Here is an 18,795-nt window from a genome sequence, read left to right on the forward strand (position 1 = left end):
GGGAGCCTATAAGGTCTTCATGATGAGTCATCACCAGCCAATGCCTGGCTCTCCCTGGTCCTAGCTTGGGGGAAGAGGGGGATTGGGCACTGATCATAAGGATATATAGTCAGTCTTTAGGATATTGTCACTGTCCATTACCTATGCCTCTCATAAGACACCTTTAAACCTTTTAAACCTTTAAACCTTAAACGGCATAGAAGAAGAGAGGTAAACGTTGCGATAGAGGCTTTAGAAAGACGCATGTCGAAAGAAAATCATTGGAAGAAGGTTCACAAAATAGAAGGCCACTAATGTTTTACTGAGGAAAGATAATTGAAACCTGACAGGAAATTTTAAAGATGAAAATTCGACAAGGGAATTTCCTTTTAAATGTTATTACCAAACAAGCAGTCATATATATATATATATATATATATATATTATATACATATATGTATATATAAATATGTAAATATATAATTTACACAAACAAGATACGTATGATATACAAATATGTATAAAAACGAAATATGCACCCGTTTCTATTTCACTGCAGGACAAAGGCCTCAGACATGGCAATTCATGTCTGAGCTTTGGAATGTTTTCAGCACCACACTGCTCATTGCGGATTGGTGATGGCGGAGGATTTTTGACTGATCGCTTACAGCAAACCAACCTAGTATGGTGGTACTGACTAGTACAGCTTTGCTGGGCATGGCGATATTCAAACCATTCACTACGTTAAGGTATCCCCATTCAGAGAGGGATGTACATATACAGTATATATACACAAATATCTATCTATCTGTCCTTGTATATATATATATATATATATGTATGTATGTATATGTATATACATATATATATATACACACACACAAACACACACACATATATATATATATATATATATAAACACACACACACACATATATATATATATATATATAGTATATTTATACATATAGACAAAATCTTCCTGTCAATAAAGTGAGGCTTCTGGCTTAAAACATGATGCACCTGGCACGAAAACCAGATAGCTGTAACAAAAAGGAACATCTGGCACCTATAAAAGACCCACAGCATCATTTAATTTGACAGTAATGGAACGCAAGACATTCAAGATTACGAGCCATACCATGGCCTGGACGATACGTCGAAAATAGAAATCAATTTACTTAAAACAAAAGAAAGACTTTATGTTTTCCTGATTTATACCATTTTGTAATTCTTATCACAATGATATTTGATACAAAAATCCTTTTCGTTGACGATGGCTGTAAAAATTTGGACTCGATTCTCCTCTGAAACGTTTTAAATGAGATTTCTTTGGTGCTATGTTCACAAAAGCGAGGAAATAGGCTTAGGGTCTTAGCACAGAAGTATTAGGCTTTGCCTCGAACGAAAATAGCTATTTTTTCTAAAACAATTCATACACAAGTTTCACAAACACATTTATGTATGTATGTATGTATGTATATATGCGGTGGATACCTTAACATGGTGAAAGGGTTTGTGCATTGCTATTCTAGTCAGGGCCACCCATACATGGTTGGTTTACTGTGAGTGATCAGACGAAAATCTCCCATCATCACTAATCCGCAATTTGGCCAGTGTGATGAAAACTGGCCAAACGTCAGACTTGCATAAGGACATGTCTGAGGACTTTGTCCTGCAGTGGACTGTAATTATGTATACATATGCATATATACAAACATTTATATATACATATATCTATACATATATATATATATATATATATATATATATACACACACACATATATATATATAAATATGCATTAATATTATTATTATTATTACTAGCTAAGCAACAATACTAGATGGAAAAGCAAGATTCTATAAGCCCAAGGGCTCCGACAGGGATAATAGCCAAGTGAGGAAAGGAAATAAGGAAATAGATAAGTGATATAAGAAGTATTATGAAAAATTAAGATAAAATATTTTTAAAAACATTAACAACATCAAAACAGATATTTGATATAAAAACTATAAAAGGTATTATGTAAGCCAGATCAACATAGAAACACACACATACATACATACATATATATATATATATATATATATGTGTGTGTGTGTGTGTGTGTGTGTTCGTGTGCTGGATAGGTTATACATTTAATTTTTAGGGAGAGAGAATAAAAATGCAAAATCCACACGAATATCATTAGTTCTAATGTGGCGACAAGTCTAATATCATCCAAACTAATAACAATTCCCACAAATTATGAAAAAGATTTTGGAAAAAAAAATGTCCTTAACTTCGCTCGTTATAATCCTCATTCCAAGCGTGGCTGAAACATTCCTTGGAAACGTTTGAGAATTTACCTTTCTAAATGAAACGTTTGTGAGCGCAGGATACCGGGAATGAAAACGTTTACGCTCTGGGTGTGTCCAGAAGGAAGTTTATGAGAGTTTATCATATTCACAAGAAATATTGTGTTGGAATTTATTACTTTATGTTTATCAGAAAAGAACAATGTTTATCATATCGAAAAGGAAGTATTATTATTATTATTATTATTATTATTATTATTATTATTATTATTATTATTATCATCATCTTCATTATTATTATCATTATTAATTCTATTATCATCAGGTAATTTCTAACATTATTTGGATAATCGGGATGATATAAGCCCATAGACTCCAACAGGGTAAAACAGCCCAGTGAGGAAAGGAAATAAAGAAATAAACTACAAGAGGTAATGAACAATATAAAATATCATGAGAACAGTAACAACATTAAAGTACAAAGGATATGTTTGTAAGTTACATAAAACGAATATAAAATCTATTTGATTTTATCAAACACAAATGAAATTTAATGATTTTATTACATTGGTAAATAAATTTGTATTTGTTTATAATGTAAAGGTGTCCCCCCCCCCCAAAAAAAAGGGGTGAATGTTTTAAACCTGTTAAAATTACAACCTCTTAGGACAGATCATTAAGAGGTTAATGTTAAAAGAATAAAGGTTCATCAATTTATCATATCAAAGATAAAGTTTGAGTGTTTAACATGTTTAAAAGAATAAAATACTTGATCATATTAAGGAGAAAAAATGTCTGATGTGTTATTATGAATTTATCTTATTACAAAATAATTCTATTATCTCTTATCGGGAAATTTTGTGGGAATTATCCATAAAAGAAGGAATTTCATGTGAGTTGATTACATCGCAAAAGAATTCAATGTGATTTTATCATATCTTGAAACAAATAATGAGTTAAACATCGTTAAAGCATTTAATGTGAGTTATTGACACATCGCAAAAGAATTTTGTATAAGCTTATCACAACAAAAAAAGAACTCTATGTAAGTTTATGCCAACGTAAAGAAATTCCATAAGAGCTTACAGCATTAAAAAACATTTCTGAGTTACCACATCGAAAAATAATTTCATGTGAATTTATCACATCGAGAAGGAATGTTATGAGAGTTCTTCATACCGAAAAGTTATATTTCAGTCTTTATAAAGCAAAAGAAATTTGCGACCGTCATATTAAGAAAAGTTTAAGTGACTTTACAAATCGCAAATAAGTTTGTGTTAATTACATCCAGAAGGAGCAAAGTGATAGATAATCTAATATAGTAAGAAGTTAATGTTTATAATGTTTAGAAGGAAAATTATGTATTGAAAAAAAAGTTTAAATACATTTATCATATTAAAAAAAATATTATGTAAATTTATAATTTCAAGTTGGAAGTTTATATGAATTTATCATGTATTGAGGCGGAATTATATAAGTTTCTCGTATTGATTTACCAGATTTGATAACAAAGCCCTCAGAAGGATATTGGGAGTTAAATGGCCGGACAGGATTAGAAATGAAACTATAAGAGATTACTCGAGTGCCATATGTGGATGAGATCATGATGAGGGGTAAATGGAGATGATTTGGGCATGCTCTTCGCACTCCCCAAGAGAGACTGGTTCACCAAACGTTTAGCTGGGCTCCACAAGGCAATAGAAGAGTTGGGAGACACAGATCTACATGGCTGAGGATGATGAAGCGAGAAGTGGATGATGAATGGAGTAGTATTGAATTGAAAGCACAAGATAGAGACGACTGGCTAAATGTAACTGAGGTTCTTTGGGTCAATACACGTAGATAATGATGATGATGAATTGCATCAAGACGGAGGGAATTGATAAGTAATCTCTTAGAGTGGGAAGTTTATATTCATAATGTTTAGAAGGAAGATTATGTATCGAAAAAAAATTTATATATTTTTTCATATTACAAAAAATGTTTATGTGAATCTATAATTTCAAGGTGGAAGTTCCTAAGAAGTTATCATGTACTGAAACGGAATCATATAAGTTTCTCGTATTGAGGAGAAAGTTTATGACTTCAACATCCCGAGAATAAAGGTTATGTGATTTAATTATACCAAGAGCTGATAATTAGTTTAGTTCATCTAGAGTTTATTAAATCCAGAATGAAATTTATTACACTTAGAACGAAGTTTCTTGATCATATCAAGAGCAAAGCGATTCAAGTTTATTTAGAGAAAAAAAGTTTATGTTTATCATAAAAAGAACGTTTTGGGAAGTTTATGATAATGAGATAGAAGTTCCTGTAACTTTATCACTTCATGAAGGAAGTTTGAGCTTATACTGTTACCAAATAAGAGTATTTAAGAGCTGCATAACGCGAAGGAAGTCTTCTGAACTTAGCATATGCAACACCAGATATAACTTTTCAAAGGAAGATCAAGTGAGTTGCGGAAATGTCACAAGAAGGATTTTCAGCCATAGTTCTAAGATGCGCTGAGACGGGCTTGGACTTGTTAATGTGTTTCCCTCTCCAAGACATATTCGTAAGCACAATAAAATTTATTTTGCCTCTGCCGTTCTAAGTGACCTTTAAACTTTTAAATGACCATAGCATTTAGGTACATGCCATAGGTACCTCTAGAAAAAAAGCCTTAAGAAAAAAGGTCCTGTTATCCTTATGAACTCTCCTTTCATCTTGATAGAATCAGTTATTCTTAATGTCAAATGTAGTTACGCTCCTATTTTTCCCTACCACTGCCAGGTAAAGTATTCTAGATGATTCGAATCTTCTTCTTTTTCTGCATGAAAAAGATTTGTGTTTGATCTAAGTACGAGAAACTCCTTTTGCTTACAATACCAAGAAACGAACTTCATAGGAGTTGCGCAAAAGAAGAAGAAAGTGTTTGTGAAACAAGATTACTGTATCGATTTTAGCAAATAAAAACAAGAATTTTAAGTTGAGTACAGAAATATATATATATATATACATTTTTTTTTGTATAATTTCAGAAAAAAACTTGAATGAATTTTGCTTATCGAAAGAAATTTATGTAAGTATGGTAAATTGAGAAGGCATTTAATGTGAATTTCGTAAATAAAGAAGGAAATTCAACTGGGTAATATAATTAACAGGATGAATTTATGAAACTGTTAAGCGGTAGATCAAAATAGTAAATAAAGATAGAAGACTATTGTCGGTGAAATTAACAAATTGAAAAAGAAGTGGATCTGCATTTAACAAATATAGAAGATGTATATGCCGTTGGAAAATTAAGTTGATTCAGCGAGCCGAGAAAGAAGCGTAGTAGAATTTAACAGACCAAAATAGTAACGTCAGTACGTGAAATTAGAATATCGAAAGAGATACTGACTTTTGTATTTAACAGACCAAGATAGAAACGTCAGTACGTGAAATTAGAAAATCGAGAGAGATACTGACTTAAGTATAGCAAATCAATATGGAAACGTAAATGAACGAATATAATTGATTATAATTGATTGATTGATTAGGATTTATCTGGCATCCTGACATCTAAGGTCATTGACGCCGGAACGAACATACGATATCGAAAAAATGCATAGGTAACTTTACCAAATAAAGTTGTGAGCATAGTAAATTTAGCAAACCGATAAATATATGTAGGTGGATTAGTAAATCATACACTAAAAGCAGATGGATTTAGTATATCAAGAATGAAGTCTTGGTGAGAATTTGACAAATCGAGAAGGAAAAAAGTGAAATATTTAGCAAAACTAGAAGGAAACAGTAATCAATTTAGCAAATCGAAGAGGAAACATCAATGGATTTAGCAAATCGAGAGATACAAAGATGAATTTAACAATTTGAGAAGGAAATATACACGAATTTAACAAATATAGAAGGAAACAGTGATCAATTTATCAAATAAAAAAAAGAAACTGTAATGAATTTAGCAAATCGAGAAGATAACAACGATGAATTTAGTAAAACGAGAAGGAAACAGCGATGAATTTAGCAAATAAAAAAGGAAACATCGATGAATTTAGCCAATTGAGAAACAAACATCTATAAATTTAGCAAATCGAGAAAGAAACTAAGATGAATTTAGCAAATAAAAAGGAAACCCCAATGAATTTAGCAAAACGAAAAAGAAACAACGATGAATTTAACAATTCGAGAAGCATACAACTATTAATTTAGCAAATCAAAGAGGAAACATCAATGGATTTAGCAAATCGAGAAAGCTACAACGATGGATTTAACAATTTGAGAAGGAAATATCTATGAATTTATCAAATATAGAAGGAAACAGTGATCACTTTAGCAAATTGAGAAAGAAACATCGACAAAGTTAACGATTCGAGAAGCATACAAGTATTAATTTAGTAAATCGAAAATTGATCAGTAATAAATTTAGTAATTCGAGAAAGAAAGTCATGAATTTACCAAAAAAAAAAGAAAAAAAAAAATTATTTTAACACTGAGATAGTCATGAATTTGGCAAATCGTAAAGGAAACAGAGGAATTTACCAAACCCACGAAAGAAACAATCATGAATTTAACACTTCGAGAAATAAATATCTAAGAATTTAGCAAATCGGGAAAAATAAAAAGAATGACGAGAACGTGAAAACTGACCTGGTTTGATGCAAGAGAGGCCGCAGATGCCGTCGCAGATACAGATCTTTCTCCTGCTGAGACAGTCGGCGTCGGAACTACACTTCCTCAGGCATTTCCTCCCCTGCCACGAGAGAACACACATAAGAACGGTATGAAGAACAGAAAAGAGAACAGCAAAGAAGAACGGACATAAGAACAGCAAGAAGAATAGACAAGAAAACAGTAAGAAAAATAAACATAACAGTAAGAAGAACAGACAAGAGAACAGTAAGAAGATCAGACATAAGAACAGTAAGAAGAATAGACAAGAGAACAGTAATAACAGACATAAGAACAGTAAGAAGAATAAACAAGAGAACGGTAAGAAGAACAGACATAAGAACAGTAAGAAGAACAGACATAAGAACAGTAAGGAGAACAGACAAGAGAACAGTAAGAAGAATAGAAAAGAGAACAGCAAAGAAGAACGGACATAAGAACAGCAAGAAGAATAGACAAGAGAACAGTAAGAAGAACAGACATAAGAACAGTAAGGAGAGCAGACAAGAGAACAGTAAGAAGAACAGACATAAGAACAGTAAGGAGAGCAGACAAGAGAACAGTAAGAAGAATAGACAAGAGAACAGTAAGAAGAAGAGACATAAGAACAGTAAGAAGAACAGACAAGAGAACAGTAAGAAGAACAGACATAAGAACAGTAAGGAGAGCAGACAAGAGAACAGTAAGAAGAATAGACAAGAGAACAGTAAGAAGAAGAGACATAAGAACAGTAAGAAGAACAGACAAGAGAACAGTAAGAAGAACAGACATAAGAACATTAAGAAGAACAGACAAGAGAACAGTAAAAAGAACAGACATAAGAACACTAAGAAGAATAGACAAGAGAACAGTACGAAGAACAGTAAGAATAATGGACAAGAGAACAGTAAGAATAATAGACAAGAGAACAGTAAGAACAGACATAAAAACATAAAGAAGAATAGACAGGAGAACAGTAAGAACAACAGACATAAGAACAGTAAGAAGAATAAACAAGAGAACAGTAAGAAGAACAGACAAGAAAACAGTAAGACTATTTACTATGATGAATTTAAGCATTATAATTCTAAAACTGATACGTTGCTGATTTAAAGCCTTTATATATTTCTGGATAAAACTTCTAATATTATTTGCTTTAAACCTCTAATACTAATGACATTAAACCTCGATAAAAGAGGGTCGAATATATCTAAGACTGTTGACACAACAACTAAAATTATAAGCCTTGTTCATCTAAAATAGATCGACATTACAAAAGAGATCTAAAATATAGATAAGAGAACAAACTGTAAGGTCAATTGATGAATGAGTAAGGATCTGAAATAATCTATTATCAGTGTACGTGACCCGTCAATAATGACGACTAAATATTTAATAGATATGCACACAAACACACAGATTCAATCATTCCCACCCCGTCCCCCTTACCTAACTACAACATGGCAGTAGTGGTTTCCGAGTCTACTTCTCGGGGTACCCTCTCTTACTAAGGGTATGATTACTCTCTCTACCCCCTACCCAAGGACAGGGAGAAACCGATTAGTTATACGTCTGGTAATGCCACTCAGCGTGACTAGAACTATATTTATATGTATATATATACATACATATATATAGATATATAGATATATATATATATAGTTATATAGATATAAACTGTATATATATATATATATATATATATATACACACACATAAATAGATACATATATACATACCTAGAAACTTAGTTATCATTACATTATAGGGAAGATTGTTTTCCTAAGACCTAAGTATTATGGAGAATTTAATTTTTTAAATTCTAAAACACGGGCATGCTGTTGAATGACATGTAAAATTGATTTACTCTTTATACATCTCTGGATAAAACTTCTAAAATGTTGTGCTTTAAACCTCAAATGCTAATAGCACTAAACCTCTATAATAGAGGGCCAATTAAATCTAAGACTGTTGGCACAAGAACTAAAGTTCTAACCCTTTTTCATCTAAAATAGCTCGACACTAAAAAATAGATCTAGAATATAAATGTTTCTCTCAATACCAAAATGTTTTATTTTGGAACGATAAATATTTCATAAAAGTTTACCCTGTGGGTCAAGATTTTCTTCAATCTTCCCAAAATTAATTCAAATTTTGTCCGGATGATTTATTGCTTTATTTATCATTTCTGGCGTCACAAAAACAAAGGTAACTGATAACGTTGGTCCAGGAGATAGATAAAAGGAAGGAGAGGGCATGGAAAGGAACGTTTCACCAGTGAGGGTGGTCAGTGATTGGATGGGTGACAGCTAACTGAAGCCGATATTGTTTTCTTATCTATGACGTCAAGAGCATAGGGCTAGCAGATTCATCCTAAAGATATAATCCTGTCTGGAGACTTGCAGCATACCTTGGGAGTATAATGCAAGTAGTAACACATATGAATCTATCTAGTTATCTATCAATACTTGAATATTAGTGCAACTTGGATTTTGGAAATGATGAAGACTACTTATGCTCTCTCTCTCTCTCTCTCTCTCTCTCTCTCTCTCTCTCTCTCCAGTATTTTCACAAAGTAAAAACAATGATAAAGATTCATATCGAAGTCAAATCTCGCTGTACAAAAGCCTGCTATGAATATGATATCAATAAAGATAATAAAGATAATGAAGGTACCAACAAAACCTCGTTCTTGCTCTTATCTTCAAAAAAAAAAAAAAAAAAAAAACGAAGCCAAACCGAATGAAAATGACAATTTTCTCCGTGAATCCACCAGACACCACAACGACAAGATAGACAATGACACAATGAAAGCAACAATTGAATATAAACGAAGGACATCGACGACCGCCGTCCCCTCCTGCCATCCCATTCCCGACATGTCCATCAGCGCAGTAGAATTCATTAGCAAAAATTGTACTCGATAAAGGATTATTCAAACGAGTTCCAGCGGCCACTGAGTGAGTAGATATGATTCCACAAACCCGCTGAGTGGATCTGATTGGCCTTGCTGTATGTTGTGGTGCTACGAGGAGGAGAAGGAGGAAGGGAGGAGGAGGAGGAGGAGGGGGAGGAGGAGGAGGAGGAGGGGGAGGGGGAGGAGGGGGAGGTACATATAAGGAGTTTTCGTTGTTATGAAGCGGTTTGATTGGATTCCGATAATAATTATTTCATCATTCCTGATAGAGTTCTGGACTGACGGAGACCGATGATGGACCTGCTCTGGCTGTTTGCATGTGTATGTAAGATTCTCCTGTATATATATATATATATATATATAAATATATATATAAATATATATATATATATATATAAATATATATATATATATATATATATATTTTATATATATATATATATATATATATAAAATATATATATATGTATATACATAAATATATATATAAATATATATATATATATATATATAAATATATATATATATATATATATATATACATATGAAATGTCTTGGAAATTCCATGTATGCATACATGAATAACGTAGGTGTTTAAGCATTACATGTATGCATACATACATAACGTGTGCGTATAAAAATTCTATGTATGCATATATGCATAACCAAGGTGTGTAGAATTTCATGTATACATACATACATACATAACAAGGGTGCTTAAGAACTCCATGCATGCATGATACATAACTTAAAAGTGTAAGATTTCCGTGCATACATAACCACCGTGTGTAAGAATTCCATGTATGCTTATTGGTTTTTAAATAGAGTATTGTTTAATTCCTCTCACAATTTTTACTAACAATTGGTAAAAGAATTTACATTTAATCAATCAGTCAATTAATGGAAGCTTGTTTCCATCTCAACCCATATGATAAGGTCAACTGTGTTTGTTTTCTTGAATCTACCTGATTTCTCTTCCTCTTGATTTGTTAAGTTTTTATAGTTTATGTAGGAAATGTTTATTTTAATGGTGTCACTGTTCTTAAAATGTTTTATTGATTCTTGTTTCCTTTCCTCACTGGGCAATTTTCCCTGTTGGGGCCCCTGGGCTTATAGCATCCTGCTTTTCCAACTAGGGTTGTAGCTTAGCAAATAACAATAATAATAATAATAATAATAATAATAATAATAATAATAATAATAATAATAATAATGTGGGTATATGAATACAAGCATAATTACATTGAAACATACGTCCAATTAATTTTTTAATCTTCCCCGCTTGAGTTGGCTTCAATTGCATAAGATTCCTCTTCTTATATATTTTATTTCTTATCGACAAAAAGTAAATTCCTTAAAAGGAAATGGCTTTGAAGTAACGAATCATCCGTCACTGTCGAATTCATCTATTGGTCTTTGGACAACGGATGCATCTCAGGCGTGATTGTTTCTCTCTCTCTCTCTCTCTCTCTCTCTCTCTCTCTATATATATATATATATATACTCTCTCTCTCTCTCTCTCTCTCTCTCTCTCTATATATATATATATATATACATATATATATACTGAATATATATATATATATATATACAATTATATATTTGAATGTGTTTGCATACACACATCTCTCTCTCTCTCTCTCTCTCTCTCTATATATATATATATATATATATACATACATATATATACATATATATATATATATATACACATATATATACACAGTATATAACGTTACTTAGCATTTTAGAGAAGACGCAAGGTGGAATTTTGTTTTCGTCAGTATGACAAATAAAGCAAGGATTGATATGGGAGGAAGAGCGTGAGGTCAAACAAAGACGAGTGTGTGAAGTTCAAGTCTTGAGACGAGCTCATTTATTCAAGTATTTGAAAGAGAGAGTATAAATAATGTTAACAGGGCGAGAGAAGAGATGATTACATAATAGGCTCAGTAACAAAGGTGTGTAAGATACAGGGGAGAGGCTTCGAGTGTCCATGGAAGTGGAGGAGAGGCCTATTTGCATGGGCTGTTAGCCAAGTCTCCTTTATGGAATTGAAGTGTGGAGGTTGAGTGCGAATGGAAGAAATAAGTTTGAACTTGTGGGGGTGAATTGTTTATGGAATTTATATGAAGGCTTGGTAAGGGTGAGAAATGTGGAGACATGTAGAAGCTATAATAATAATAATAATAATAATAATAATAATAGTAATAATAATAATCATTATTATTATTATCATTATTATTGTTATTATTATTATTATTATCATTAATCATTGTTTTTTTATTATTATAATTATTCTTACAATTATTATTAACATTACCATTATTATTATTATTATTATTAGCTAAGCTACAACCATGGCTTGAACAGAAGGATACTATAAACTGAAAGACTCCAACAGTTATAAAAAGAAATAAGGAAACAAATAGAATAGTGTGTCCGAGAGTACCCGTATGCAAGAGAACTCTAGCACAATACAGTGGAACACCAAGGTACAGAGGCTATTGCACTACCTTAGACTGGATAACAATGGTTTGATTTTGGAGTGTCCATATTCCAGAAGAGCTGCTTACATAGCTAAAGAGCTTCTTTTACCCTTACCAAGTGGAAAGTAGCCAGGTAACCCCTTGAGTGAAGGAAATTTTTCAGGTTATCGTAGGTGTTGTCAGGTGGATGAGGAAAGAGGATTATGTGTAAAAAGTAAGCCAGACTATTCGGTGTATATGCAGGCAAAGGAGAAATGAGCAGTAACCGTAAACGGTTAGAGGAAGTGAGACAATACTCATATTTTCAGATGGCTTGGCCATGTGGAAAGAACAAAGGACAACAGGCCGGTATAAAATATGCTAGTTGAAAATGTTAGCAGGGTTGAGGACATAAGGTTCAAGAAAGGTGTTAGAAAGACAGGATATTAATACGAAATAAGTTCTAGAATGCTCGTTTAATAGAGGTGGCTGCATCATTCTTTGTTATGGGGTTGGAGGCGTTGCTTAGGAGTTTATTGCGTTGGAGTATAAATCTCCTATCATGATGAAAGAAGAGTAAGGTGACTTACAGAGACGTCAAGTTTTAAAACTTCGAGCATGACGTCATATGGCGAACACTGCTAGGCAGTAATACCAAGGATAGTCGCACATTATAGTGAACTGTGCCATTTACGGTTGTTTTAGCAGATCCATTGGAAAGAAAAATGCTCAAACTGATAAAATGGCATTTTATCGTTTCCCCTAAGGATCCAGATATGGCTAAATGTCTTTAAAAGAAGCGAAAAAGTCAACACCAAAAAAAGCACTGATATACTCGAAACATTTTCAAAATTGTATCTTTTACCAGGAAACTTAAGCATGAACTGCAAAATTATTGGCCAGCGAATACTAGAAAATCAATAGAAGATACTGTGCTGAATTAACATCTGCATTTCTTTAAAAGATCTACTGTTGATCTAGGGAATTAAGTTTTTTGTCATTAGATTTGCCAGTTGCGTTGCATATTTACGATAAAGATCAATGTATTCTGTACATACATATACTATCATTATTGTTGCTATTATTATTAGGTATAACCCTAATTGTAAAAGCAGAATGCTTTAAACCCTAGGACTCCAACAGGTAAAATACCCCAGTGAGGAAAGAAAGTAAGGAAACGGACATAATAGTGTGTCTGAATTTACCTCCAATTAAGAGAACTCTAACCCAGGGCAGTGGAAGACCATGGTACAGAGGCTATGACGCTACCCATAACTAGAGAACAATGGTTCGATTTTGGAGTGTCCTTCTCCTAGAAGAGCTGCGTACCATCGCTAATTTCCTTTTACCCTTACCAAGTGGGAAGTGGCCACTGAATAATTACAGTGATGAAGTTAACCCCTTGACTGAAGAAGAATTTTTCAGTTATCTTAGTGTTGTCTGGTTTGAGGGAAGAAGATAATGTGTAAAGAATAGGCCTCCTGGATAGTACAGTGGTAATGTGTATGCCTAGCATTCTCATGGCAGAAGATTGTACCAACCGGGTGTCACACGATCGTACATAATTTATTTTGTATATATTATGCTTGTATCTTTGTTCTTCCGTCGCACTAAAAAGAACCAGAATAAACATGTCTGCGTTTCCCCTATGTAACATTGTCTGTCTTTCGAACATGAAATTTCCTGTTGCCTTGAGGTTTTGTATATAAAGGAGAGTGTTCTATAATAAATCAACTCAGTTGCTTTCATACTGCCTTTTAGTTCACAACCTTCTCTCGGCTCGTCACAAGATCGATCCCAGCCGATGACGGTGAGTTTAAGCTGTTTACTGGGAAGGCTACTGTTGTGGTTGGGCACCACAAAGGCGGGTTGGGTCTGCCCAAGTGACATTCTGGTCAGCATCTACTCTGATGAGATTGGAACTGAAATCCGACAACTTTAACATTTAACCTATATTTGTTGTAGGTGTAGGCAACAGAATAATGTAATACTATCTGACCAGTGGAAGTATCTCAACCAGTGCCTTGCGCTTTTCCTTCAAAATTCGATCTCTGAATAAAGGATAAGATAAAGAAAACTAGAAAAGTGTTGTAAAATAGTTGATGCTACAAGTACGTACACGCACTTTTTCCCCATATCAAGTCAAAGACCCTAATGCGGATCCCGAGAGAGAGAGAGAGAGAGAGAGAGAGAGAGAGAGAGAGAGAGAGAAGCGTAATTCCAAAATTCCACAAGAAAAGTGGAACCCGAATGTAAGTAATCCTTCGAAAGCTGATTCCATTAGCGGCTTGACGCTAAATAATGAGAGACAGCATTGCCTTATCGCGTGTGTTATTGAGGCATCGAACACACTCATTAAGACGCCGAACGCCTCTCAGTAAACTCTAATTCCCATTGCGTGCGCCCTTAAGGCATCAAAACCCGTTTGATTAGGGTCTCGGAATCCCCCCTTCGACGGGATACGAGCATGTCCTTTTGACACGCCCTTTATCCTTCCTGTAAGAGATAAAATAAAGCAATTGATCCTGAGGAATCGGTGTCTTCAGGAATGTCAAATTATTGCAGCTTCAACGCCCTTTGATTGAGAATCCAAACGCCCTTTGAATGGTTCTAGTCTTTGCTTTAATGGGGTAAACGACGGAAAAGATCTTGATAAATTGGAAGATTCATTATCCTTTGTTATGCTCAATTTCGTTTGTTCTTTTTTCTGTCAAAGGGGAAGAGCAGCTTGTGTAAAGGATCAGGAGGGAGAGAGAGAGAGAGAGAGAGAGAGAGAGAGAGAGAGAGAGAGATCTAATAAACACAGGAAGGAAGGAAAATTTCAGTGGGAAGGTCTAGGTGACTTAGCAGAGTTAAATATTCTAAACTAATGTACGCGACCTGTCAAAAATATATCAATTTCCCATTAAACGATTATTATTGAGCATGAAACGAGAAGTTAATAGCTATATAAAATAAAACGAGTTGACAGAAATTACAGAAAAGTGTTACAACCAACAATTCTGATTTCTGCATTAAATGTACATGTTTCTTAAAATGGCCTCGTGTTTCGGTAAGTGTATTTTTCAAATGACCCATCTATAGTAATTTGAAATTTCCAGGCAACTTTTCAAGCTGCAGTTTAAAAGAAAACCAATAATTTGTAATTGACAAAAACCCTTTTGAATGTCCAAGATAATACTGAAATCTCCCCAGGGGAGTGGAATCCTAGATTATGTAACCCTGTCAGAGCATAATATTCCATTAATGGCTTGGACCTAAATTGTACATCTTTGTGTTGTCTGAGAACTTATAGTACTTTGATTAGGACGAAGAAGAGCCGGAATGGTCAATTCTCTACATGTGTAAAAAAGCAACTTAACAAGTCGTTTTGGAAGCGAATTTAATGAGATTATGGCGAATATTGTGCTCAGTGAACCCACATATAGTTATTGGTGATGATTCTAATAATATAGAAATGAAATTTGAAGAATTTCTTTGCACCTCTAGAAGACCAAGTGACCCAACTTGAACAGATAAAATCAACCTGTCTTTTGCGTTAATGATACTGCAACCCCGAACGTCCTTCGATTAAGAATACGAAAGTCCCAAGTAAACTACCTTTAGCGGAGCTGAATAACAAAAAAGAATGAGAATAAATGAACAACTTGATTATCCCTCGTCACGGTTATTTTCATCTGCTCAATGTTCCGTTGAAGGAAAACATAATTCTTCCATGGGCAAGAGAATCTCTGATTGTGTGGAAAAGAGCGAGCTATTCTTCGCATCACACAATCGGAGGACGTATTTCTTCCAAGAGGAAAGTGGGCGTAAGAGGGTATGGGAAATTACCATAGGAAAAGAGAGAGAGAGAGAGAGAGAGAGAGAGAGAGAGAGAGAGAGAGACCTGTTTGATATCTGGGCAATTCTTATTTCAAGCTTTACTATGTCTTCCCTCTCTCTCAGAGAGAGAGAGAGAGAGAGAGAGAGAGAGAGAGCTCTTTGATATCTTGGCAATTCTTATTTTAAGCTTGACCATGTTTTCACCCTGAGAGAGAGAGAGAGAGAGAGAGAGAGAGAGAGCTCTTTGATATCTTGGCAATTCTTATTTTAAGCTTGACCATGTTTTCACCCTGAGAGAGAGAGAGAGAGAGAGAGAGAGACCTGTTTGATATGATAGCTTGGCAATTCTTATTTCAAGCTTTACCATGTCTTCCCTCTCTCTCAGAGAGAGAGAGAGAGAGAGAGAAAGAGAGAGAGAGAGAGAGAGAGAGAGAGAGCTCTTTGATATCTTGGCAATTCTTATTTTAAGCTTGACCCATGTTTTCACCCTGAGAGAGAGAGAGAGAGAGAGAGAGAGAGAGAGAGAGAGCTAATACGTAGATTCCCAGGGAGAGCGGAACCCGAAAGAGGATAAGCCTGTGAGAGCATGTTCCATTAATGGCTCGGAGCTAATATCACAACATCTTTGTGTTGTCGAAGAAGACCCAGAATGGTTCATTCTTTACATCTCCAAATAAACAACACTTGTCGATAAAAATAAGTAACACTTGTCGATAAAAATAAGTAACACTTGTTGATAAAATTAAGTAACACTTGTCGATAAAAATAAGTAACACTTGTCGATGAAAATAAGCAACACTTGATTATAAAAATAAGCAACCTTCTCGATAAATTAACTAAAACTTGTCGACAAAAATAAGTTACACTTGTCGATAAAAATAAGTAACACTTGTCGATAAAAACAAGCAACACTTGTCGATAAAAATAAGCAACCATCTCGATAAAATTAACTAAAACTTGTCTACAAAAATAAGTTACAATTGTCGATAAAAATAAGTAACACTTGTCGATAAAATAAGCAACCTTCTCGATAAAATTAACTAAAACTTGTCGACAAAAATAAGTAACACTTGTCGATAAAAATAGGTAACACTTGTCGATAAAAACAAGCAACACTTGTCGATAAAAATAAGCAACCATCTCGATAAAATTAACTAAAACTTGTCGACAAAAATAAGTTACAATTGTCGATAAAAATAAGTAACACTTGTCGATAAAAATAAGCAACCTTCTCGATAAAATTAACTGAACTTGTCGACAAAATAAGTTACGATTGTCGATAAAAATAAGTAACACTTGTCGATAAAAACAATCAACCTTCTCGATAAAATTAACTAAAACTTGTCGACAAAAATAAGCAACACTTGTCAATAAAAAAAAGCAACACTTGTCGATAAAAACAAGTAACACTTGTCGATAAAAACAAGTAACACTTGTCGATAAAAAGAAGTACCACTTGTCGATGAAAATAAACAACAATAGTCGATAAAAAACAAGTGACACTTGTCGATAAAATAACCAACACATGTCGATAAAAATAAGCAACACTTTTCGATAAAAATAAATAACACTTGTCGATAAAATTAGGTAAAATTGTCAATAAGAATAAGTAATCCTTGTCGATAAAAATAAGCAACACTTCTCGATATAAATAAGTAAAACTTGTCGATAAAAATAAGCAACACTAGTCAATATAATTAAGTAATACTTGTCGATAAAAATAAGCAACACTTTTCGATAAAAAAAGCAACAGTTGTCGATAATAATATGCAACACTTGTCAATAAAAAAGTAACGCTTATTGATAAAATAATCAACATTTGTCGATAGAAATAAGCAACGCTTGATAAAACTAAATAACACTTGTCGATAAAAAACAAATAACACTCGTCGATAAGAGTAAGAAACTCTTATCGATATGAATAAGTAACACTTATTGATAAAGATAAGCAACACTTGTCAATAAAAATAAGTAGCACTTGTCGATAAAAGTAAATAGCACTTGTCGATAAAAATAAGAGCACTTTTCGCCAAAAATAAATAATATCTGTCCATAAAAATAAGCAACACTTGTCAATAAAAAAACTAACATTCTTCGATAAAAATGAGCAATACTTGCTTCTTTCGAAGTTGCTTTTGTTGCAAATTCCTCGAGGCGAAGACAAAGATCTTATTCTGTATTTCCTGTGTACCAGCCGTGTGTCACACGATCGTACATAGTAAAGACATTTTTTTTTGTATATATTACGCTTTGTATCTTCGCTCTCCCCTCGCACTGATAGGGACCTGAAATAACATGTCTGTTTTTCTCACTGTTAACTGTTAACAGCACCGGCTGTCGGTTGAACATGAAATTGATTGTTATGTTTTTATGCCCTTTTTGCCTGGAGTTTATGTATATATAAACGGATGTTCTGTAATAAAGTTACTCAGTTGCTTTCATCCTGCCTTCTTAGTCACAGCCTCTCTCGGCCCGTCACACCTGATATGGTTATTGGCGAGGATTCTTATGTTATAGGATTCAAATTTCTACTTTTTTCATGAGCAATGCTTTGTACTTCTGGATATGTGAAAATTACTATAAGAAGCAGAGAGAGAGAGAGAGAGAGAGAGAGAGAGAGAGAGAATGTTTAATAGAGTTGTCAGATTTTTGCTTTACAAGTCCGAGAGAGAGAGAGAGA

At 33.6% G+C, this 18,795-nt stretch overlaps 1 protein-coding gene across 5 annotated transcripts in view; it reads right to left on the reverse strand.

Moving 5' to 3' along the window:
- The window catches only part of LOC137656844 (sushi, von Willebrand factor type A, EGF and pentraxin domain-containing protein 1-like), a 351,606-nt gene that overhangs the window by 86,098 nt on the left and 246,713 nt on the right, over positions 1-18,795 (reverse strand). For all 5 annotated transcript variants that reach the window (XM_068391184.1, XM_068391183.1, XM_068391182.1 and 2 more), the window contains exon 3: positions 6,909-7,011. In XM_068391184.1, the coding sequence (XP_068247285.1) occupies positions 6,909-7,011 (103 nt within the window). The remainder of the gene's footprint in view (positions 1-6,908; positions 7,012-18,795) is intronic.

The sequence above is a fragment of the Palaemon carinicauda genome, chromosome 17 (genome assembly GCF_036898095.1).
Source record: "Palaemon carinicauda isolate YSFRI2023 chromosome 17, ASM3689809v2, whole genome shotgun sequence".
NCBI lineage: Eukaryota > Metazoa > Arthropoda > Malacostraca > Decapoda > Palaemonidae > Palaemon > Palaemon carinicauda.